This window comes from Microcaecilia unicolor, chromosome 2 (assembly GCF_901765095.1).
Source record: "Microcaecilia unicolor chromosome 2, aMicUni1.1, whole genome shotgun sequence".
NCBI lineage: Eukaryota > Metazoa > Chordata > Amphibia > Gymnophiona > Siphonopidae > Microcaecilia > Microcaecilia unicolor.
In genome coordinates, this window is record NC_044032.1 from 427,921,433 (window position 1) to 427,945,163 (window position 23,731).

The window sequence follows — 23,731 nt, forward strand, 5'->3', positions numbered from 1 at the left end:
ATTTCCTAGTACTTATTAGTTTGGAGGGATGTGCGGGCAAATGGTAGGTATCTGAGCAATTCTTCATGTGTCCTTCTTCTTCCTCTTCACATAGAGTTACATGTGATGTCAGTCTGTGCCACATACAGTGGGGGAAATAAGTATTTGATCCCTTGCTGATTTTGTAAGTTTGCCCACTGACAAAGACATGAGCAGCCCATAATTGAAGGGTAGGTTATTGGTAACAGTGAGAGATAGCACATCACAAATTAAATCCGGAAAATCACATTGTGGAAAGTATATGAATTTATTTGCATTCTGCAGAGGGAAATAAGTATTTAATCCCTCTGGCAAACAAGACCTAATACTTGGTGGCAAAACCCTTGTTGGCAAGCACAGCGGTCAGACGTCTTCTGTAGTTGATGATGAGGTTTGCACACATGTCAGGAGGAATTTTGGTCCATTCCTCTTTGCAGATCATCTCTAAATCATTAAGAGTTCTGGGCTGTCGCTTGGCAACTCGCAGCTTCAGCTCCCTCCATAAGTTTTCAATGGGATTAAGGTCTGGTGACTGGCTAGGCCACTCCATGACCCTAATGTGCTTCTTCCTGAGCCACTCCTTTGTTGCCTTGGCTGTATGTTTTGGGTCATTGTCGTGCTGGAAGACCCAGCCATGACCCATTTTTAAGGCCCTGGCGGAGGGAAGGAGGTTGTCACTCAGAATTGTACGGTACATGGCCCCATCCATTCTCCCATTGATGCGGTGAAGTAGTCCTGTGCCCTTAGCAGAGAAACACCCCCAAAACATAACATTTCCACCTCCATGCTTGACAGTGGGGACGGTGTTCTTTGGGTCATAGGCAGCATTTCTCTTCCTCCAAACACGGCGAGTTGAGTTCATGCCAAAGAGCTCAATTTTTGTCTCATCTGACCACAGCACCTTCTCCCAATCACTCTCGGCATCATCCAGGTGTTCACTGGCAAACTTCAGACGGGCCGTCACATGTGCCTTCCGGAGCAGGGGGACCTTGCGGGCACTGCAGGATTGCAATCCGTTATGTCGTAATGTGTTACCAATGGTTTTCGTGGTGACAGTGGTCCCAGCTGCCTTGAGATCATTGACAAGTTCCCCCCTTGTAGTTGTAGGCTGATTTCTAACCTTCCTCATGATCAAGGATACCCCACGAGGTGAGATTTTGCGTGGAGCCCCAGATCTTTGTCGATTGACAGTCATTTTGTACTTCTTCCATTTTCTTACTATGGCACCAACAGTTGTCTCCTTCTCGCCCAGCGTCTTACTGATGGTTTTGTAGCCCATTCCAGCCTTGTGCAGGTGTATGATCTTGTCCCTGACATCCTTAGACAGCTCCTTGCTCTTGGCCATTTTGTAGAGGTTAGAGTCTGACTGATTCACTGAGTCTGTGGACAGGTGTCTTTCATACAGGTGACCATTGCCGACAGCTGTCTGTCATGCAGGTAACGAGTTGATTTGGAGCATCTACCTGGTCTGTAGGGGCCAGATCTCTTACTGGTTGGTGGGGGATCAAATACTTATTTCCCTCTGCAGAATGCAAATAAATTCATATACTTTCCACAATGTGATTTTCCGGATTTAATTTGTGATGTGCTATCTCTCACTGTTACCAATAACCTACCCTTCAATTATGGGCTGCTCATGTCTTTGTCAGTGGGCAAACTTACAAAATCAGCAAGGGATCAAATACTTATTTCCCCCACTGTAGATACAGTGGCTGCATGTGGGGATTTGTGCATGGTCTGGTGAGGTGGGATATGTCCTTGCGAGTGCTGCTTAGTCAAATGTCCGCTGTCCATATGTGATGTCCTCACTCTATCCCTTTTCCAGCTCCAATCCTATCTTACTCTGAGCATGTGCCCGTTGATTTGCCTCTGGTGTATCTGACAATCAAACCCATGTGTGTCAATGGTTTTCATGGATTTAGTCTCAGACACATCTATTTCCCATACATATTCTATCTGGTGCTCTCCTCCAGCTCCACCCTTTTGCTGCCGCTTACCTCTCTAGGGATGATATTTGTCTGTTGAACCTTATTTGCAGCCTTTTCCAGGCCCTCCTCATTAGCAGGAGAATGGGCAACACTCACCTGTTCATTGCCTAACTTACTATTGGGTCTTTTTGCTAAGAATTGTGTTCCAATCTCAGGAAAAGCCTGGGCAGGTGGAGGGTGTCAGCAGGTTCAAAATTTGCCAGTGATGGTGCATGACCATCACTGGACACACATATGAGTGCTTACATGTGTTACAGTATATGCACCTATTCTGTAAAGGGTGTGTCTGCTTCCACACCTTTTATTAGTGCACAGAAAAGCAGAACTCAACAAAAGATCTCTGACTCATAAAAAACCAACATATTTTACCGACAGGCTGCATCGAGGTTACTGCACAAACATACAACTTCATATATTGTATATTCCTTTCAAAAGGCATGTATCCAAGTTAAGTCTTTTCAATGTCAGGATGTCTTCCTATATATATATATATATATATATATATATATATATATATATATATATAAAGTGCATCTGTTTCTATATGTCACACCCTTTATAAAATTTGGGGTTGTTATTCAGCTGGTGGCAATCAGCAGTTTGCTGATCATCACCAGCTTTATGCCAGGATATTCAATACTAAGTCATGTCAGGGCTCCCGCATTAAATATCCAGGCATATGCAGCCAGACAAAACATAGCCAGTTAAGTGTGATAGCGCTTAAGTGGCTATGGTGAACCACAGAAAGATAAGATTGTGTTTTACACAATCCTATTTATATGGTTATCCTAGTCACTTAAGAGCTGAATATTGACACTTAACTATCTAAGTGCCAAATCCGAACCAGGAACGCCCACAAAATAGCTGGTTTCAGCCAGGGCCACCGAGAGGGGGGGCAAGGGGGACAAAATTCCCCAGGCCCGGGCCTCCAAGAGGGGCCCGGCGCCAGGGTCAGACCGCCGGCACTGCAGTTCCCGGTCTCATCTGCCTGCCTCCTCGGCTCCGGGCCCCCTGCACTCGAAGTGGCAGTCACAGATCGCCTCTCTTCGGGCCTTCCTTCCCTGTGTTCCGCCCTCATGGAAACCGGAAGTTACATCAGATGAGGGCGGGACACAGGGAGGGAAGCCCCGAAGAGAGGCGATCTGCAACTGCCGCCTTGAATGCAGGGGGCCCGTAGCCGTGGAGGCAGGCAGGTGAGAGCACGGACTGCAGTGACGGGGGTGGCAGCGGCAGGGGGAGTGATGGGGGAGCGGAGGCGGGGCGGCCTTGCCCCGGGCCCGGCCTAGTTTGTTGGCGGCCCTGGTTTCAGCTTAGGTGCTAAACTGGCATTTTCAGCAGTAATATCCAGTTTAGTGCCACTGAATGTGCCTAGTCAGCCCTGGACAAACAATTTAAATGGCCAGGAGCCATTTCTGGCAGTTTAATTACTTTGAATATTGACCCTTATATGCATACTTTGTGATGCTGAATGCCCTTTATATACCTGCTCTTATAGTGCAACTGAAAATCCTTACAGACCATGCCAGCACTTTCCAGATCAGGGCTGTCTATGGGCACAGCTGGGGTAACTTCATAATTTTCAAATTAGCAGTGATATTCAGTCCACTAAGCAAATAATTATCCGGATAAACTTAAGACAGCTCAATATTGCCGCTATCAAGAAGGTGCCGGCAGTCTGGTGCTGAATCTGGGCATCACTGCTGGCTGCTAGCATTGAATATCTGAATTTATTTCAGCTGTGGTGGTCAACATTTAATGCTAACCGCAAAGCCGAATATTAGTCAAAATGGTAAATATTTAAGTTACAGTTCTGTGATAAGAGTATATTTCCTATACAGCTCTCTCAGGAGTTACAACACACCCATTGAGCAAGACATGCTGTCATATTTGGGAAAAAAAATAAACAGAATTATTTCTATCCTGCATGCACAATTTGTTTCATGCCTCCAGGGTTGAAGTTTGTCCCTTTTTTAGCACAGTACATATGTGTCATGGAAGCTTCCAAAAGTCAATTGGTTTCAGACCTCAATAATAACATTTTTGAGAAGAGGCTTGCATGCTTACTAATACATTCCAGTGCAAGTAAGTCAGTATTTCATGAGCTCATCACACACAGTACACAGCAATGAAGTCAGAGAGGAGCTGCTAGATAATCCTTCCTAGGGCTAAGGCTTTCAGAAAGACAGCCAGATATTTATAAGGCTAGCTGGACAGAGATGCTCTTGCTTTCTATTTTGTCTTTTATGTTGATGTTTACTTTCTCTTTTGTCTGTTTATTATTATTATGATTATTATTATTATTATTATGCTTCATTTTTTTGGTAATGAAAGTACTTCCTTGCATCTGAAGTGCTCCTACGCTGGGTTCAAATTTTTAGCAGCTCTGCTGCATTTCTACTTCATGTTGGTGTGAGGGGTTCAAGGATTTTAGAGAAGGGTCAGCACAAACAAACTTTGATTGCTTAGAACCATATCAAATAGAAATATAGGTACTTAAAAAAAAGTTAGATAATAAACTACTGAGAAAATGACAATGAATCAATGATTCTGTTCAGTTTAATTGAAGGCTATGTAGAACTTTTAATATGCCATGAATTCAATACCTTAATTAATTTCATTATTTTTTTTAAATGTAAAATGTCAATCCAACTGATATTCAGCTTTATTTAACTAGCCAGGAATGACTCTTGGCTGGATAAATAGCATTTAGCTGGCTAACTGCTGATATTTAGCAGAAGAAAGCCAGTTATCTCTGCTGAATATTCGCAGTTAACCATAGCTGCTACCTGGCTATATCACGCATATTCAAGCGTTGGCTGGCTAATTTTAGCGGCTAAATCAGACTATCTAAATAGCAGTGCTATCTGTAGCTGCTATAAACTTAGCTGATTAAGTCTGACCAAGCCAACCCCCCTCCCCCCCCCCCCTAGATATTCAGTGCCGGTCACCGGAAATGACCCTCATTGAATATCTGGGGACAGCACTGATCATGGCACTTATGCCGGCTGCCTCCCATGGTCTGAATATTGGGCCCAATGTATTTAAGTTTCTAGTTTATTCAGCCCACTGCAGTCAGTGTTTTTTGGAGTGCTGACCACTGTAGGCTGAATTGGGGTTAATCAGGTTATGGTCGCTGAATATCCAGGTTTTGTAGGCTGCCAGGAGTTTTCTGGGTCCAGCCTATGTTCAGTGCTGGTATCCAGATAACAAACTGCACATAGGGACCTTTTACTAAGCCGTGTAGGCACCTATGCATGTCCAACATACGTCAATTTGGAGTTACCACCCGGCTACTGTGAGGCCCAGGAAGTAATTTTATTTTTTACGTGCGTCCGCTATGCGCACCGTAAAATCATTTTTATTTTCCTGCACATGGAGGAAACCGGGCAGTAATCGTCATTCTACGTGCATAGATGATTGCCACACAGTTACCACGTGAGACCTTACCACTAAGTCAATGGCTGGCAGTAAGGTCTCAGACCCAAAATGGACGCGCGCCAATTTTTATTTTGCCACATGTCCATTTTCAGCCAAAATTTTAAAAAGCCCTTTTTTACAGGTGCATTGAGAAATGGATCTGCACGTGCCCAAAACATGTATCTACACTAGCACAGCCCATTTTCAGCACACCTTAGTAAAAGGACCCCATAGTTAGGACTGCATGTTATGCACGTATGAACCTCAACATGTATATGCTGGGAGGGACAGAGGAGATATGATAGAGATGCTTAAATATCTCAGGGGCATTAATGTACAAGAAATTAGCCTTTTTCAAATGAAGGAAAACTGTGGAATGAGGAGACATACGGTGAAGTTAAGAGGAAATAGGCTTAGGAGGAATCTAAGAAAGTATTCGTTCACAGAAAGGGAAGTGAAAGCATAGAATGGCCTCCCGTGGAGGTCGTGGAGACAAGGACTGGATCAGGATTTAAGAAAGCATGGGACAGGCATGAGGGATCCCTTAGGTAAAGGAAGAATTAGTGGTTACGGAAGATGGATAGACTGGATGGGCCATTTGGCTTTATCTGTCATCATGTTTCTATATTCCTGGACCTGTTACACAGTCCAACTAGCCCAGCAGTGGCACTGAATATTAGTGGTGTCTGGATGACTTTCAGATTCACCCTGACTTTCCCCTTTCCCTTCCCCTTCCTCTCCCACCACTGACTGGGGAATGTCAGGGCAGTCAGAGCTAATATTCAACAGCACCCTGCAGTTAAGTGCCATTGAATATTAGCATTTGGACTGGGCAGAGCGATTTAAGCAGGCAGGAGGCTTTCTCTCCTCCTCAGTTAAATTGCTCTGAATATGGACTGATGTGTTCTAAATTTGGCTTTAACAACTGCTTACATGTAAGTCAGAAAATGCTTTGCTTTTCTTCAGGACCAATATACTGCTAGAATTCTATACTACCTTAACAGTATACCAAATCAGTATACCCTGCTGTTTCCTATTTTATTCTAGCACTGGTCAGTCTTAAGAGACATGGGAGCCAACTTTTCAAAATTAGTGGGGGTGCTAAGCCCAATGGAAATAACCCTTCCTTGGACACATACAAGGAATTTTCTCAATATTGGGGGTGCTCAAGCACCCACAGCACCCACACTGTCGGCTCCTATGTTAAGAGATATCTCAGCTTTATATGTGCTCTGCTAGGAAAGGAGGGCTTAAAGAGGATAATACTTGAAGGTAGCAAGAAGGCACATCCATGGGCATAGTCTAGTCATTTTCAGGCTTTTTTACATTGCATCACACATTAATCTTGTATTCCACAAAAGCCTTCACAGTTCTTTGTGGATTACAGAAAAACAAGAGACTGAGACAAATTCAGGAATTACAAATTCAACATACTTAACTATGACTTAACCTACATACAGTGGGGGAAATAAGTATTTGATCCCTTGCTGATTTTGTAAGTTTGCCCACTGACAAAGACATGAGCAGCCCATAATTGAAGGGTAGGTTATTGGTAACAGTGAGAGATAGCACATCACAAATTAAATCCGGAAAATCACATTGTGGAAAGTATATGAATTTATTTGCATTCTGCAGAGGGAAATAAGTATTTAATCCCTCTGGCAAACAAGACCTAATACTTGGTGGCAAAACCCTTGTTGGCAAGCACAGCGGTTAGACGTCTTCTGTAGTTGATGATGAGGTTTGCACACATGTCAGGAGGAATTTTGGTCCACTCCTCTTTGCAGATCATCTCTAAATCATTAAGAGTTCTGGGCTGTCGCTTGGCAACTCGCAGCTTCAGCTCCCTCCATAAGTTTTCAATGGGATTAAGTCTGGTGACTGGCTAGGCCACTCCATGACCCTAATGTGCTTCTTCCTGAGCCACTCCTTTGTTGCCTTGGCTGTATGTTTTGGGTCATTGTCGTGCTGGAAGGACCCAGCCACGACCCATTTTTAAGGCCCTGGCGGAGGGAAGGAGGTTGTCACTCAGAATTGTACGGTACATGGCCCCATCCATTCTCCCATTGATGCGGTGAAGTAGTCCTGTGCCCTTAGCAGAGAAACACCCCCAAAACATAACATTTCCACCTCCATGCTTGACAGTGGGGACGGTGTTCTTTGGGTCATAGGCAGCATTTCTCTTCCTCCAAACACGGCGAGTTGAGTTCATGCCAAAGAGCTCAATTTTTGTCTCATCTGACCACAGCACCTTCTCCCAATCACTCTCGGCATCATCCAGGTGTTCACTGGCAAACTTCAGACGGGCCGTCACATGTGCCTTCCGGAGCAGGGGGACCTTGCGGGCACTGCAGGATTGCAATCCGTTATGTCATAATGTGTTACCAATGGTTTTCGTGGTGACAGTGGTCCCAGCTGCCTTGAGATCATTGACAAGTTCCCCCCTTGTAGTGTAGGCTGATTTCTAACCTTCCTCATGATCAAGGATACCCCACGAGGTGAGATTTGCGTGGAGCCCCAGATCTTTGTCGATTGACAGTCATTTTGTACTTCTTCCATTTTCTTACTAGGCACCAACAGTTGTCTCCTTCTCGCCCAGCGTCTTACTGATGGTTTTGTAGCCCATTCCAGCCTTGTGCAGGTGTATGATCTTGTCCCTGACATCCTTAGACAGCTCCTTGCTCTTGGCCATTTTGTAGAGGTTAGAGTCTGACTGATTCACTGAGTCTGTGGACAGGTGTCTTTCTACAGGTGACCATTGCCGACAGCTGTCTGTCATGCAGGTAACGAGTTGATTTGGAGCATCTACCTGGTCTGTAGGGGCCAGATCTCTTACTGGTTGGTGGGGGATCAAATACTTATTTCCCTCTGCAGAATGCAAATAAATTCATATACTTTCCACAATGTGATTTTCCGGATTTAATTTGTGATGTGCTATCTCTCACTGTTACCAATAACCTACCCTTCAATTATGGGCTGCTCATGTCTTTGTCAGTGGGCAAACTTACAAAATCAGCAAGGGATCAAATACTTATTTCCCCCACTGTATTTAAAAAAAAAATGTTTTAAATTGTTTTCCAAAGATTAAATAGTCCATTGATGACCAGATTTAGTGAGGAGAGGGTTCCAGATCAAAGCAGCCTCATGCAATAGGCATGAAACCAACTGCTTTGAAGATTTAACCATAGCCATAGATGGAAATCTCAAAACAATCTGACCCTGATCTAATTGTCTATTTAAAATAGAAAAGAACTCAACCTAGTATAATTGAAGACCCCCATGTAACCCTAAAGACCATAATACATAATTTAAAATGCAAAGAACAAATCCTAACGAAACTCCAAACTGCGCAACATACAGCAGCCAGGCTTATATATGGAAAAACGAGATTCGAAAGCGCCACACCTCTATGAGAAAAACTACACTGGCTGCCAATCAAAGAACATATTACATTCAAAGTCTGCACCATGGTCCATCAAATCATCTACAGAGATGTCCCAGGATACACGATCGATCTCATTGACCTACCAAAGAGGAACGCTTCAAGATCAACTTGAACATACTTAAATCTCCACCACCCAAGCTGCAAAGGAGTCAAATACAAATCAACCTACTCCTCCAGCTTTTCCTATATAAGCACACAATTATGGAATGCACTACCAAACACCGTGAAGACACCAAATATCCACCCAAAATTCTGGAAATTGCTGAAAACTTACCTGTTCAGAAAGGCATACCCTATGGATCCAACTTAAATGCCTTAACCATGCAATACAACAAAACCAAAGCTCGTACTGGACTTAACTTAATTCTTCCCCCTTAAAATTACCTAATGTGTCTGTAACACATGAACCATCTTATATTACAACATCACTCTGTATTTGTTCATACCGATATTGGTGATCGCCTGTACAGTACTATGTAAGCCACATTGAGCCTGCAAATAGGTGGGAAAATGTGGGATACAAATGTAACAAATAAATAAATAAATAAAATGAGATCTTGCAACTGCTGGCAACCAGTGAAGTTTGGCTAAACAAGGGGATATATGATGTTCTCTATGTAACGAAAAAAATAACTCTGCAAGATTTTGGACTGTTTGAAGCTTTTTAAAAACTTCATTTGTGCAACCAGTATAAACTATGTTGCAATAATCTAGTTTTGAGAGCAACAAAGATTGCACTATGAGTCGAAAACAAGGTAGTTCAAAATTCCTTCATATAGCTCTTAATTTCCTCAATAGAAAAAAGGAGTACTTACACCTGTAAATGACTTCTTACAGTATACTACATAGAGGAAACTTATGTGACATGCAGATCCCAGATATTCAATGTTGAGGCATGTATGGCTCTTGGAAGTTAACTGGGTGCCAACAAGTATTCAGACCAGTGACCTGTTAACTTCACTGCATAAAGTTAGGACAGCCTTTTTGCTGTTCTAACTTATGCAGTTACTTAGCCGGTTAGTGAGCTACGTTCATGCTCCGCCCCTGCCCCGCCCATAGCCGCCCCTAACCTAACTGGTGAGGCAATGAGTGGTTAGCAGGGACACTAACCAGTGAAGTGCCACTGAATATCCTAGGATAGCCCTGGGAAAGCCATTTAAACTGCCAGGAGCCTCTTCTGGCTGTTTAAATGGCTTTGAATATTGGGCCCTTTGATTTTTGCTCATTCATGCATAGATCTGTGTGTGAAACAATCCTAAATCTGGTGATAAATATTTCAATAGAGGGGGTATATTAGAGTATCATATACATATAACCCAGCTCTTACAAATATCATTAAATTCCATTTTAGTCAAAGGCATTTAGAGATATTATTATCAAATATAGGATCTTTCAGAATTCATCCAGTGACACCACACAGGCTTATTTAATGTGAGCCAGGCACTTTTATGGTGAACTGGTATTCCTCATTTGATCCATCAATTTAATCAAAGCACCAAAATACTTTTTTTCTTTTTTTCTTATATAACTTAAAACATAGGCACTTAGCTCTATTTGTAGCATAGCTCAAAAAACTTTCTTCTTTGAAAAACTTTAAAGAAGTATATTATTCATCCCGGAGATCCTCATACCGACATGAATTCACGTTTCGCACAACAGTGCTGTATCAAGGTATATCTCCTGAAAATATATAATCCATTGTCAGCCAGCATATCTTTTTTCTCATAAACACTTCTTATATATAACCAATCTCCACATACCTCTGATTTTCACGGAGAAAATCCCCCATTCTTTCATCAATTCTATTTTCTCAAAGATGGCCGCGGCTTTATTGTTGCTTAAATAGGGGAGTTCCCAGTTTCTTACATCACTGTTTTTTTTGAACCAATCCCAGAGCCCATCCACCAAAACTCCTCCTCCTCAATTCAAACTACTGACATCCATTCTATCTCACGATTTAAGCCATCAGGCTGTACTGAATTTAAGGAAAAAATCCAAGATTGTTCTTTATAATTTAACAGATTTTCCATATTACCACCCTCCCACCCTACTTTAATATGGTCAATTATTCTCCATCGTATATCCACAATCTTATGATCAAGCTCCAACCATGTTGTACAAGAGGAGCTTCCTCCTTTTTGGTGAGAATACGAGATTTATGTTCATTTAATCGTATTTTCACCGAGCGCTTACTTCTCCCCACATATATCTTATTACATGGACACATTATAATATAAACTACCATCGTGTGGAGCAATTTGTTACTGAACGAGATCTTAATATTTGCTTAGTTTGAGGATCCATCCATTCTGACCCTAAAATCGTTTGATCACACCATTGGCATTTTCCACAACTACTATGTTGTGGATATCTTACTTCCTCTTGGATCCAACTTTTTTTTCTTTTTTGAAAGCAATTCCCCTATATTTTTAGATCTAGAGAAAGTAACCAAAGGTTCTTCACAGAAAATACCATCAAGCTGTAAAATATGCCAGTTCGTTTTAATAGATTGTGCCAAAAATCTTGACAAGGAAGAATAAGGAAGGACACATACCAATCTCTCATCCTTATTATCTTCGATCCCTTGTTCTTGTAATAATAAATTCCTCTGTGCATAACGGGCACGGAGATAAGCTCTCCTTATTGTTCTCTCCGGATAACCCCGTAATCTAAAACGTTCTGTTAATACCTCCGCCTGTTTTTTAAATTCCGTCAATGAGGAACATAATCTTCTTAATCTCAAAAATTGTCCAATAGGCAAATTATTTTTCAAGTAATATGGATGAAAACTTGTAAAATGAAGATAATTATTACGATCCGTTTGTTTTCGAAAAAGGGATGTGCAGATTTTACCCGCCTTCTTGCCAATATGAATGTCCAAAAAACTAATACTTTTCTGATCGAAAACAGCTGTAAATTTTAAATCTGGACTGATAGTATTTACCCATTGTATAAATTCAATCAGTAATGATTCTGAGCCAGTCCAAATCAAGAAAATATCGTCCAAAAATCTTTTCCACATACTCACTGAAGCAAAGTTCATAGATGGATATATTGACTTTTCTTCAAAATCCGCCATGTATAGCGCCGCTACCGAGGGGGCTAAAGTTGCGCCCATTGCAACTCCATATTGTTGACCATAAAACGTATTGTTATTCCAAAAATAGTTCTTCTTAATCACCAATGTAGCTAACTCCATTAGGAAATCAGTTGAAATTCGTGGTGAGGGAGGGCGTTTTTTAAGATTTTCCTTAATAATATCCAGAGCAGCATCCTGAGGGATATTAGTATATAAAGCAGAAACATCCATGGTAACAAAAAATGCTTCATCCGATATATTAACCTCCTCCAAACTTCGCAACATGTCAGATGAATCTTTAACATAAGATCTAATATTTTTAACCATTGGTTGAAGAAAAATATCAATCAATTTCGACAAGGGTTCAAGAACCGAGTTTATAGTAGATACTATTGGTCTTCCTGGTGGATTTGTACAGCTCTTATGTATTTTCGGTAAAAAATATATATATAGAACCGAAGGATTTTTATTAATCAAAAAGTCAGCTTCTTTCTTGGTAATCATTCCACTATTATAGGCTTCTTCCACTATCTGTTTAATTTCCTCCATAATCTCCATCGTTGGATCACTCGCTAGAGGAACATATGATTTAATATCATCCAAATGTTTTCTAGCTTCAATATCATACATTTGCCTAGTTTGAAGGGTGACCCCTCCTCCTTTATCTGCGCGTTGTATATACAGATCCCCATTTTTTCGCAACTCCTTCAACGCTATAGATTCTTTTTTAGACAAGTTGAATATTATCCATTTCTTTGAAGAGTCATTTTCAATTTTCAGTAAGTCAGACAGAACCAGCTTCAAATAAGTATAAATAACCGGATCCATAATCTGAGGATACCACTTAGATTTAGGTTTAACCACTGAAATATCAACATTCGAAGCATGGTCATAAAAAAATCTTTTTACCTGTAACGTTCTTATAAAACGGTAAATTGCTACCCTTGTTTTAAAGGGATCATAGGTCACTGCGGGTACAAAGCCCAATCCTAAATTCAGGACTAATTTTTGATCTTCTGTAAGAGGAGCATTAGCAATATTAATAATGGAATCTTCCAATATCAGTATGTTCCTCTGCTTATTGCACCCCTGTCCCCCTGATTTTTCAGTCGACCTCTGCGTGGTCCCCGCCCACGTCCTCGTTCTAAAGGGTGTTCCTGATGTTCATTAACTCGAACCATTCTTCTATCCCGTCCATCCTCACTGCTTCTATCTGAATCACCTGAAGAATTTTCAAACGTTTGTTCAGTCCTTCGATCATCATATATTGGGTATTTATTCCTCCAGGAATATACTTTATCTTGATGGTAATCCCTCTCATCCCTCTTATATTTTTTAATCTTCACTTGTCTAATCGAATCCTTAAATGCCTTAATATTTTCCTGTAAATCATTATGCTGTTTTTCATATTCCTCCAGTGGAAATTATTCCTTTAATTGATGTTCCAACAAGTTTATTTGTTCTTTAATCTCACTTTCAGTAGATGTAGTTTTTTCCACTATCAATAACATCAAATCACGGCTGCATTTATTCAAGATCGCCACCCATTTGTCAACAAATTCTTTATCAGATACAAACATTTTCGGTTCTTTAATGACTCTCAAACCCCTTGGAATCATAGATTTTTTTAAATATTGTACTAAAGTGCTGCCATGCAGTTCCGCCCTAGTCAGTCTTTTGTAATGATTTAGACAATCAGTCCATGAGCCCTGAGCAGTATCCCCGGTCTCATTATCTAACAAGGCCGGTCTCTGTAATATACGGGAGACTTGCTCCTCTGTAAATCCTTCAAACATTTTAATTCTTAATGTCTTTTAATCACCCAGTAGTTGAAACAATCCTAAATCTGGTGATAAATATTTCAATAGAGGGGGTATATTAGAGTATCATATACATATAACCCAGCTCTTACAAATATCATTAAATTCCATTTTAGTCAAAGGCATTTAGAGATATTATTATCAAATATAGGATCTTTCAGAATTCATCCAGTGACACCACACAGGCTTATTTAATGTGAGCCAGGCACTTTTATGGTGAACTGGTATTCCTCATTTGATCCATCAATTTAATCAAAGCACCAAAATACTTTTTTTCTTTTTTTCTTATATAACTTAAAACATAGGCACTTAGCTCTATTTGTAGCATAGCTCAAAAAACTTTCTTCTTTGAAAAACTTTAAAGAAGTATATTATTCATCCCGGAGATCCTCATACCGACATGAATTCACGTTTCGCACAACAGTGCTGTATCAAGGTATATCTCCTGAAAATATATAATCCATTGTCAGCCAGCATATCTTTTTTCTCATAAACACTTCTTATATATAACCAATCTCCACATACCTCTGATTTTCACGGAGAAAATCCCCCATTCTTTCATCAATTCTATTTTCTCAAAGATGGCCGCGGCTTTATTGTTGCTTAAATAGGGGAGTTCCCAGTTTCTTACATCACTGTTTTTTTGAACCAATCCCAGAGCCCATCCACCAAAACTCCTCCTCCTCAATTCAAACTACTGACATCCATTCTATCTCACGATTTAAGCCATCAGGCTGTACTGAATTTAAGGAAAAAATCCAAGATTGTTCTTTATAATTTAACAGATTTTCCAGTGAGTATGTGGAAAAGATTTTTGGACGATATTTTCTTGATTTGGACTGGCTCAGAATCATTACTGATTGAATTTATACAATGGGTAAATACTATCAGTCCAGATTTAAAATTTACAGCTGTTTTCGATCAGAAAAGTATTAATTGTTTGGACATTCATATTGGCAAGAAGGCGGGTAAAATCTGCACATCCCTTTTTCGAAAACAAACGGATCGTAATAATTATCTTCATTTTACAAGTTTTCATCCATATTACTTGAAAAATAATTTGCCTATTGGACAATTTTTGAGATTAAGAAGATTATGTTCCTCATTGACGGAATTTAAAAAACAGGCGGAGGTATTAACAGAACGTTTTAGATTACGGGGTTATCCGGAGAGAACAATAAGGAGAGCTTATCTCCGTGCCCGTTATGCACAGAGGAATTTATTATTACAAGAACAAGGGATCGAAGATAATAAGGATGAGAGATTGGTATGTGTCCTTCCTTATTCTTCCTTGTCAAGATTTTTGGCACAATCTATTAAAACGAACTGGCATATTTTACAGCTTGATGGTATTTTCTGTGAAGAACCTTTGGTTACTTTCTCTAGATCTAAAAATATAGGGGAATTGCTTTCAAAAAAGAAAAAAAGTTGGATCCAAGAGGAAGTAAGATATCCACAACATAGTAGTTGTGGAAAATGCCAATGGTGTGATCAAACGATTTTAGGGTCAGAATGGATGGATCCTCAAACTAAGCAAATATTAAGATCTCGTTCAGTAACAAATTGCTCCACAACGATGGTAGTTTATATTATAATGTGTCCATGTAATAAGATATATGTGGGGAGAAGTAAGCGCTCGGTGAAAATACGATTAAATGAACATAAATCTCGTATTCTCACCAAAAAGGAGGAAGCTCCTCTTGTACAACATTGGTTGGAGCTTGATCATAAGATTGTGGATATACGATGGAGAATAATTGACCATATTAAAGTAGGGTGGGAGGGTGGTAATATGGAAAATCTGTTAAATTATAAAGAACAATCTTGGATTTTTTCCTTAAATTCAGTACAGCCTGATGGCTTAAATCGTGAGATAGAATGGATGTCAGTAGTTTGAATTGAGGAGGAGGAGTTTTGGTGGATGGGCTCTGGGATTGGTTCAAAAAAACAGTGATGTAAGAAACTGGGAACTCCCCTATTTAAGCAACAATAAAGCCGCGGCCATCTTTGAGAAAATAGAATTGATGAAAGAATGGGGGATTTTCTCCGTGAAAATCAGAGGTATGTGGAGATTGGTTATATATAAGAAGTGTTTATGAGAAAAAGATATGCTGGCTGACAATGGATTATATATTTTCAGGAGATATACCTTGATACAGCACTGTTGTGCGAAACGTGAATTCATGTCGGTATGAGGATCTCCGGGATGAATAATATACTTCTTTAAAGTTTTTCAAAGAAGAAAGTTTTTTTGAGCTATGCTACAAATAGAGCTAAGTGCCTATGTTTTAAGTTATATAAGAAAAAAAGAAAAAAAGTATTTTGGTGCTTTGATTAAATTGATGGATCAAATGAGGAATACCAGTTCACCATAAAAGTGCCTGGCTCACATTAAATAAGCCTGTGTGGTGTCACTGGATGAATTCTGAAAGATCCTATATTTGATAATAATATCTCTAAATGCCTTTGACTAAAATGGAATTTAATGATATTTGTAAGAGCTGGGTTATATGTATATGATAGATCTGTGTGTGGGCATTTATACCAGTTATAGGACTGGTGTAAGTGGTCACTCTTAGTCCAGATGTAAGTGTGTTCTCTGCCCTTTGCACTAATGTTCTATAAAGAAAAATCAGCACCTAGTTTTCTTTACAAATACAAATTAAACCAAATATAGGGATAATAAAAACATCACCATAAGATATATAAAAATATATAAAGAAAATATATATAAAAAACATGATAAAAAGCTTAATAGAGACAAGTATAAAACTTAATAAATAAATAATCATTTGAAGGAACCGATCAAAGCATTAATCATCAAAGACAAAATACATAAACACATAGATAATATAATAAACATCCATATCCAATTAAATTATAATTCAAATTCACAAATATAAGTGTACATTGACCTGACTGAACATTACTGAATTGTGTGCCATTTTTAGTTTAAATAATGCAGATGGTCATTTAGAAACATCTGTGTGTAATATGGAAGATGTTTTGTAAAAGATTCTTAACAATTTGACAGAAGATTAGGTGACCACACTTCAGATTTTGACAAAAAATTGATATTTAACTAATTGGAAAAAATTCTTACCTAAGTTTGAGTAATCTGAAGTATGATCACCTAATCTTCTGTCAAATTGTTAAGAATCTTTTAGAAAACATCTTCCATATTACACACAGCCTTTAAACTATTTAAATGTCCATATTTTATGAAATACATACAGTAACCAGAGAGGGTAAAACAGTAAACACAAGTAGCAAACAAAGAAAAAAGCACAGCTTTTATTTTTTGGTGGTTTTTTTAAACCGAGGGCGTTAGACAGGAGTTTTCGCGATCGAAATCTTGGGGAGTTGCATATTTATCTAGAGGATTTGCTTTTATTGAACTCGCTGCTTGTGTATCTTTGTATTGAAATTTAGACCCCTGAGGCAGGCATTGTTTATGCCGAAACACGGCCCGTCTCGGGTCTGATATTAATAAAGGACTTTATCTCAGTCTTGAAGGCCCAGCTGTGCTTTTTTCTTTGTTTGCCTTTAAACTATTTAAATGTCCATATTTTATGAAATACTTTTCTATAGATATAGATAGGGGAGTTTTTATGTTTGCCACCTGTAAACACATAATTCCACTGTTAGCTCAATTATTTTCACTGAAAATAATATACATACAAAAAAACAGGTGCAGAGGTCAGCAGCTACTTTATGTGCACTTACTTTGGCTTTAGAAACTTTTGTTAAGTCTGCACCTTAAATGAACCCCTAGACTTTGTCCCAATGTTGTCCATTTGAAAATTGCCCAGTCCAAGCTTTTGTCTCTAATATTTTCTTCAATGGAGAAATGCCGCATTTTCTTTCTAACCACATTCAACTGCTGTTTTACTTTAAGGTTTGGTCAAAAGGGCAGTGCCATCAGGATTGAGAAAGTCGTTTATACTGGGAAAGAAGGCAAAAGTTCTCAGGGATGTCCAATTGCTAAATGGGTAAGTATGGAATCCATAATGCCATCAGATTAATTCAGCGTCAATTTGTTTTAATTGTGTATGTGAAGGAGAATAACGTGCATGTCAGATTCATTTAAAGAAGAATGGATACAATGTCAGGTATGATACTACATAGCTTGTTTCTAGTTCCTAATGCAGGTATTTCACTCTGTTGCCAATGAGATTCAGTTCTTTGGTTTAGTTGCATTAGCTGGATGTCTGAATAAGTGAGCCCCAATCATTCTTTGTCTTATTATTAGAAATGTATTTATTTTTAAAACTTATAATCCACCTATAATCTAAACAGAGTATAAAAAACATACATAACAAGAATAACAAACAGCAAAGCAAAATACAAAATACTCCCCCAAATCCTCAACCTCCTAAATACTGTTAATCTACAATCAAACAAAAATATCTAAACAGCGGTCATTTATCGTCCCCCTGATAAGTCCCTTTCATCCTTTCTCAGAGACTTTGACGCCTGGCTTGCCTTCTTCCATGATCCTTCCTCCCCCTCTCTCATCCTTGGTGACTTTAATATTCCTGCTAATGATCCTTCCAACTCTTATATTTCCAAGTTACTCGCTTTAACGTCCTCCTTTAATCTCCAACTATGCTCCACCTTCCCCACTCATCAAAATGGTCACTGTCTTGATCTCATCTTCTCCTCCAACTGTTCACCTTCTAGTTTCCTTGCCTCTGATCTTCCCTCCTCTGATCACCATCTTATAACTTTCACACTTAAATCTCCTCCCTCCCAGTCCCGTCCTATCTTATCTAATTTATCTAGGAATCTTCACGATATTGACCCTTCATCTCTATCCTCCCATGTTTCAAACCTCCTCTCTACTGTGGCACCATCCACGTCTGTCAACGAGGCTGTTTCTTCTTACAACAATACTCTATCCTCTGCCTTAGACACTCTTGCACCTTTGATGACCCGCCCTGTAAGGCGTACAAAACCCCAACCTTGGCTGACTTCTAATATCCGCTACCTACGTTCCTGTACCCGCTCCGCCGAACGCCTCTGGCGGAAATCTCGGGCCCTTGCTGATTTCTTACACTTTAAGTTCATGCTGACCTCCTTCCAATCTGCTCTTTTACGTGCCAAACAGGATTATTATATCCAACTGACCAACTCTCTTGGCTCTAATCCTCGACTTCTCTTCACCACATTGAACTCTCTCCTCAAGGTGCCCCCTCCCCCAACTCCCCCTTCATTATCTCCTCAGACCCTTGCTGAATTCTTTCACAACAAGGTTCAAAAGATAAACCTTGCTTTCTCTACCTCACCAGCTCTCCCTCCACTAATCCGTTCCCCTCTCTCTCTCCTTCCCCTCATTCCCTTTCCTCCTTTCCTGAAGTTACTATTGAGGAAACTACACTTCTCCTTTTTTCCTCAAAATGTACCACCTGTTCCTCTGATCCCATTCCCACCCACCTTCTTAATGCCATCTCTCCTGCTCTTATTCCTTTTATCTGTCATATTCTCAACCTCTCACTTTCCACTGCGACTGTCCCTGCTGCCTTTAAACATGCTGTGGTCACACCTCTCCTTAAGAAGCCTTCACTCGACCCTACTTGTCCCTCTAATTACCGACCCATCTCCCTCCTTCCTTTTCTCTCCAAATTACTTGAGCGTGCTGTTCACCGCCGCTGCCTTGATTTTCTCTCCTCACATGCTATTCTTGACCCACTACAATCTGGTTTTCGCCCTCTCCACTCAACTGAAACTGCACTTACTAAAGTCTCCAATGACCTATTACTGGCTAAATCCAGAGGTCAATATTCCATCCTCATTCTTCTTGATCTTTCCGCTGCTTTTGACACTGTCGATCACAGCATACTTCTCGATACCCTGTCCTCACTTGGATTCCAGGGCTCTGTCCTTTCCTGGTTCTCTTCCTACCTCTCCCTCCGCACCTTTAGTGTTCACTCTGGTGGATCCTCTTCTACTTCTATCCCTCTGCCTGTCGGCGTACCTCAGGGTTCTGTTCTTGGTCCCCTCCTCTTTTCTATCTACACTTCTTACCTTGGTTCATTAATCTCATCCCATGGCTTTTCCTACCATCTCTATGCTGATGACTCCCAAATCTACCTTTCTACCCCTGATATCTCACCTTGCATCCAAACCAAAGTTTCAGCGTGCTTGTCTGACATTGCTGCCTGGATGTCTCAACGCCACCTGAAATTAAATATGACCAAAACCGAGCTTCTCATTTTCCCCCCCAAACCCACCTCCCCGCTCCCCCCGTTTTCTATTTCTGTTGATGGCTCTCTCATTCTCCCTGTCTCCTCAGCTCGAAACCTTGGGGTCATCTTTGACTCTTCTCTCTCCTTCTCTGCTCATATCCAGCAGATCGCCAAGACCTGTCGTTTCTTTCTTTACAACATCCATAAAATCCGCCCCTTTCTTTCCGAGCACTCTACCAAAACCCTCATCCACACCCTTGTCACCTCTCGTTTAGACTACTGCAATCTGCTTCTTGCTGGCCTCCCACTCAGTCACCTCTCCCCTCTCCAGTCGGTTCAAAACTCTGCTGCCCGTCTCATCTTCCGCCAGGGTCGCTTTACTCATACTACCCCTCTCCTCAAGACCCTTCACTGGCTCCCTATCCGTTTTCGCATCCTGTTCAAACTTCTTCTACTAACCTATAAATGTACTCACTCTGCTGCTCCCCAGTATCTCTCCACACTCGTCCTTCCCTACACCCCTTCCCGTGCACTCCGCTCCATGGATAAATCCTTCTTATCTGTTCCCTTCTCCACTACTGCCAACTCCAGACTTCGCGCCTTCTGTCTCGCTGCACCCTACGCCTGGAATAAACTTCCTGAGCCCCTACGTCTTGCCCCATCCTTGGCCACCTTTAAATCTAGACTGAAAGCCCACCTCTTTAACATTGCTTTTGACTCGTAACCACTTGTAACCACTCGCCTCCACCTACCCTCCTCTCTTCCTTCCCGTTCACATTAATTGATTTGATTTGCTTACTTTATTTATTTTTTGTCTTTTAGATTGTAAGCTCTTTGAGCAGGGACTGTCTTTCTTCTATGTTTGTGCAGCGCTGCGTATGCCTTGTAGCGCTATAGAAATGCTAAATAGTAGTAGTAGTAGACTGCACAAATAAATATGTTTTCATAAGCTTCTTAAAATGTGCCATACTGTTACCAAATCACAATACTCCTGGCAGTGCATTCCACAAAGTCAGCCCTGCAACGGAAAAAGCATCAGCCCTGGTTTCAGCATAGTGGACCCTAAATGTCTCCTGAATCTCAGATCACAATCATTGCCCTGGTGGGTAATGCACCAAGACCTGTTGTGTATACCAAGGGATTACAGAGTACAAGGTCTGCGGAATCAGGGATAATACCTTAAACTGAAGATTGATGACAGCAACACATTTGTCCATTATGCTCAGGGTCTTTTATACTAAGGGGCACCAGGGTTTGAGAATTACTGTGCAGTAATTGTATATTATTTCAATATTGTACTCTATACTCTGAACCTTTAATTTCATCTATAGCCACATTGAACTCAAGCCTATTTCGGGGATAATATGGGATATAACTGTCGCTATATCTGGTCCAGTCTAACAGACTGAAACAACAACTAATGCTAGCATCACCATTTCAATTCGAAACCAGAAGATTTTCAGCTCTCTATTCCCCGTACTTGGAGTCAAAATATGGAGCTCTCTACCTATTCCCATCAGAACAGAAAACAGCTACCTCAGCTTCAGGAAGAGGCTAAAAACCTTTCTCTTCCGAAAGACTGCTTCACAATAACCCATCATGACTTCTACTTCCTAATATAAGTACATAAGTAATGCCACACTGGGAAAAGACCAAGGGTCCATCGAGCCCAGCATCCTGTCCATGACAGCGGCCAATCCAGGCCAAGGGCACCTGGCAAGCTTCCCAAACGTACAAACATTCTATAATTGTTACTCCTGGAATTGTGGATTTTTCCCAAGTCCATTTAGTAGTGGTTTATGGACTTGTTCTTTAGGAAACCGTCTAACCCCTTTTTAAACTCTTCACCATGTTCTCCGGCAACGAATTCCAGAGTTTAATTATGCGTTGGGTGAAGAAAACGTTTCTCCGATTTGTTTTAAATTTACTACACTGTAGTTTCATCGCATTCCCCCTAGTCCTAGTATTTTTGGAAAGCATGAACAGACGCTTCACATCCACCTGTTCCACTCCACTTATCCTTTATCCTTTCCTTTAATGTTTTTAGTCTCATGCATTAACCCAATGGTCTCTAATGTTTCTCATACCTCACACTAACACTATTATTTGCTTTTGTCTCACCTAGAATGTAAACCGCACTGAACCCTGGAAAGAGGATATTAGCATTATACAAGAATATAATAATAATTGCCACAAATACCCCCTTTTTCAATAAAAGTTGACAAGAATTGTGCACACAAATTTGGGTGCATGCCCAATTTATGCACAGAATTTAATTGAATAGTGGAATTTTACACATGAGTAAAAAAAAAAAAAGGGAGGTACAGAGGAGGCTCATGAGTGGAATGGGAGTGTTTCTAGCATTTATGCATGCTGTTATAGAATAAGGGGGGTATGGGCCCAATTTAGGCACATACATTTGTTTTGTTTTTTTTTAATTGAAATTTCAAAAATAGTACAAACAAGGTACCAGAAATATAATAATCCATATTACTGTAGGAGAATAGTTCAGATGTTAACAAAAATAACTTTAAAAAGAAAATAATCTCAAAAGAAACACTAAATTAACATCAATTACCTGACTATGGACCCTGTTTACTAAGCCATGCTAGAGGCGCATTATTGCTTTTAGGATGCACTAACCATTAGTGCGTGCTAACTCTGTAGGCACCCACAATATTCCTATGGGCGCCTACACAGTTAGCAGGCGCTAATTTTGTGAACGCGCTAAAAACGCTAGCGCACCTTAGTAAACAGGGCCTTATATCTTTAGGCAGTCTTAATTACAATAACCACATTTAGTTGACTATTTAGCTTCCCTATCTAACAAGAACCTCTCTTGTTAGATAGGGAACCTCTCTTGCTGATCTGGTTCAAAGAACACATGTGGAGCTTCAGAAAGAGATATTAAACATTTAGAAGGAAACTTCAAAATAAAACCTTGCTCTGAGTGGCTCTAGAGACATCAGGAAATATCTGAAGCTTACCACCACAAAAAAGGAAATCCTTCTTCCTCAAATAAGTTTTCAAAACCGTAAGTTTGTCTATATGCAAAGCAAAAGAGATGATGTGAAGTTTCTAAAAAAGAAGTCAAATTCTCTCTCATATTTGAATGAGATGCCATAACATCACACTTTCTATCATGCTGAGATTTCAGTGCTTCATTTGGCAAATAAAAGCATTTAAAAATTAAAATTGAATCGGCATTAGGCAAAACCTACAGTTCTTTGAAATATTTCAATAAGATCTCAGCAGATAACAGGGGACAAACAGGAAAATTTAGGAACATTAGACTGGAAGATCTCAATTGATTCTCCACAACCTCAAGTTGACTATGCAAGTGTAGGCTAACCTTAATATGGGAAGCCCCAACCTGTTAGACACCACTAAACAGAGATTCCATTTTCCAAGTCGTCTACTTTAGAGACCATAATCTGAGAAAAATCACATAGTTGCTGTACAGGTCCTTGAAGCAGTGCTTCATTCCTCTTTACAATCTTCCAAACATCTAATAATGATGCTTGAATATTACTGGAGCGACTGAAAAACTTTTGGATGAGGAGGAAGATGAGGGTTGTTGCACCGCTAAAAGTTCCCCTGAGGGGGAAAACCCACTTTGAGATAAGCAGGGCGCATACATTTGTACCATATTTCAGTTGGTGCAAATGGCCACGCCTAAAGTTAGATGTGATCCCAGGGTGTAAACTTTATTCTACAAGCCGCGCCTAACTTTAAGCGTGGCTTATAAAACAGTGCTTTTTTTTGGCACCAGTTTT

The 23,731-nt window shown here is 40.2% G+C and overlaps 1 protein-coding gene across 1 annotated transcript in view; it reads left to right on the forward strand.

Moving 5' to 3' along the window:
- Window positions 1–23,731, forward strand: part of TET2 (tet methylcytosine dioxygenase 2) — a 93,588-nt gene that overhangs the window by 18,124 nt on the left and 51,733 nt on the right. Inside the window, exon 3 of the mRNA XM_030190763.1 lies at window positions 17,666–17,759. Within this exon, the coding sequence (XP_030046623.1) occupies window positions 17,666–17,759 (94 nt within the window). The remainder of the gene's footprint in view (window positions 1–17,665; window positions 17,760–23,731) is intronic.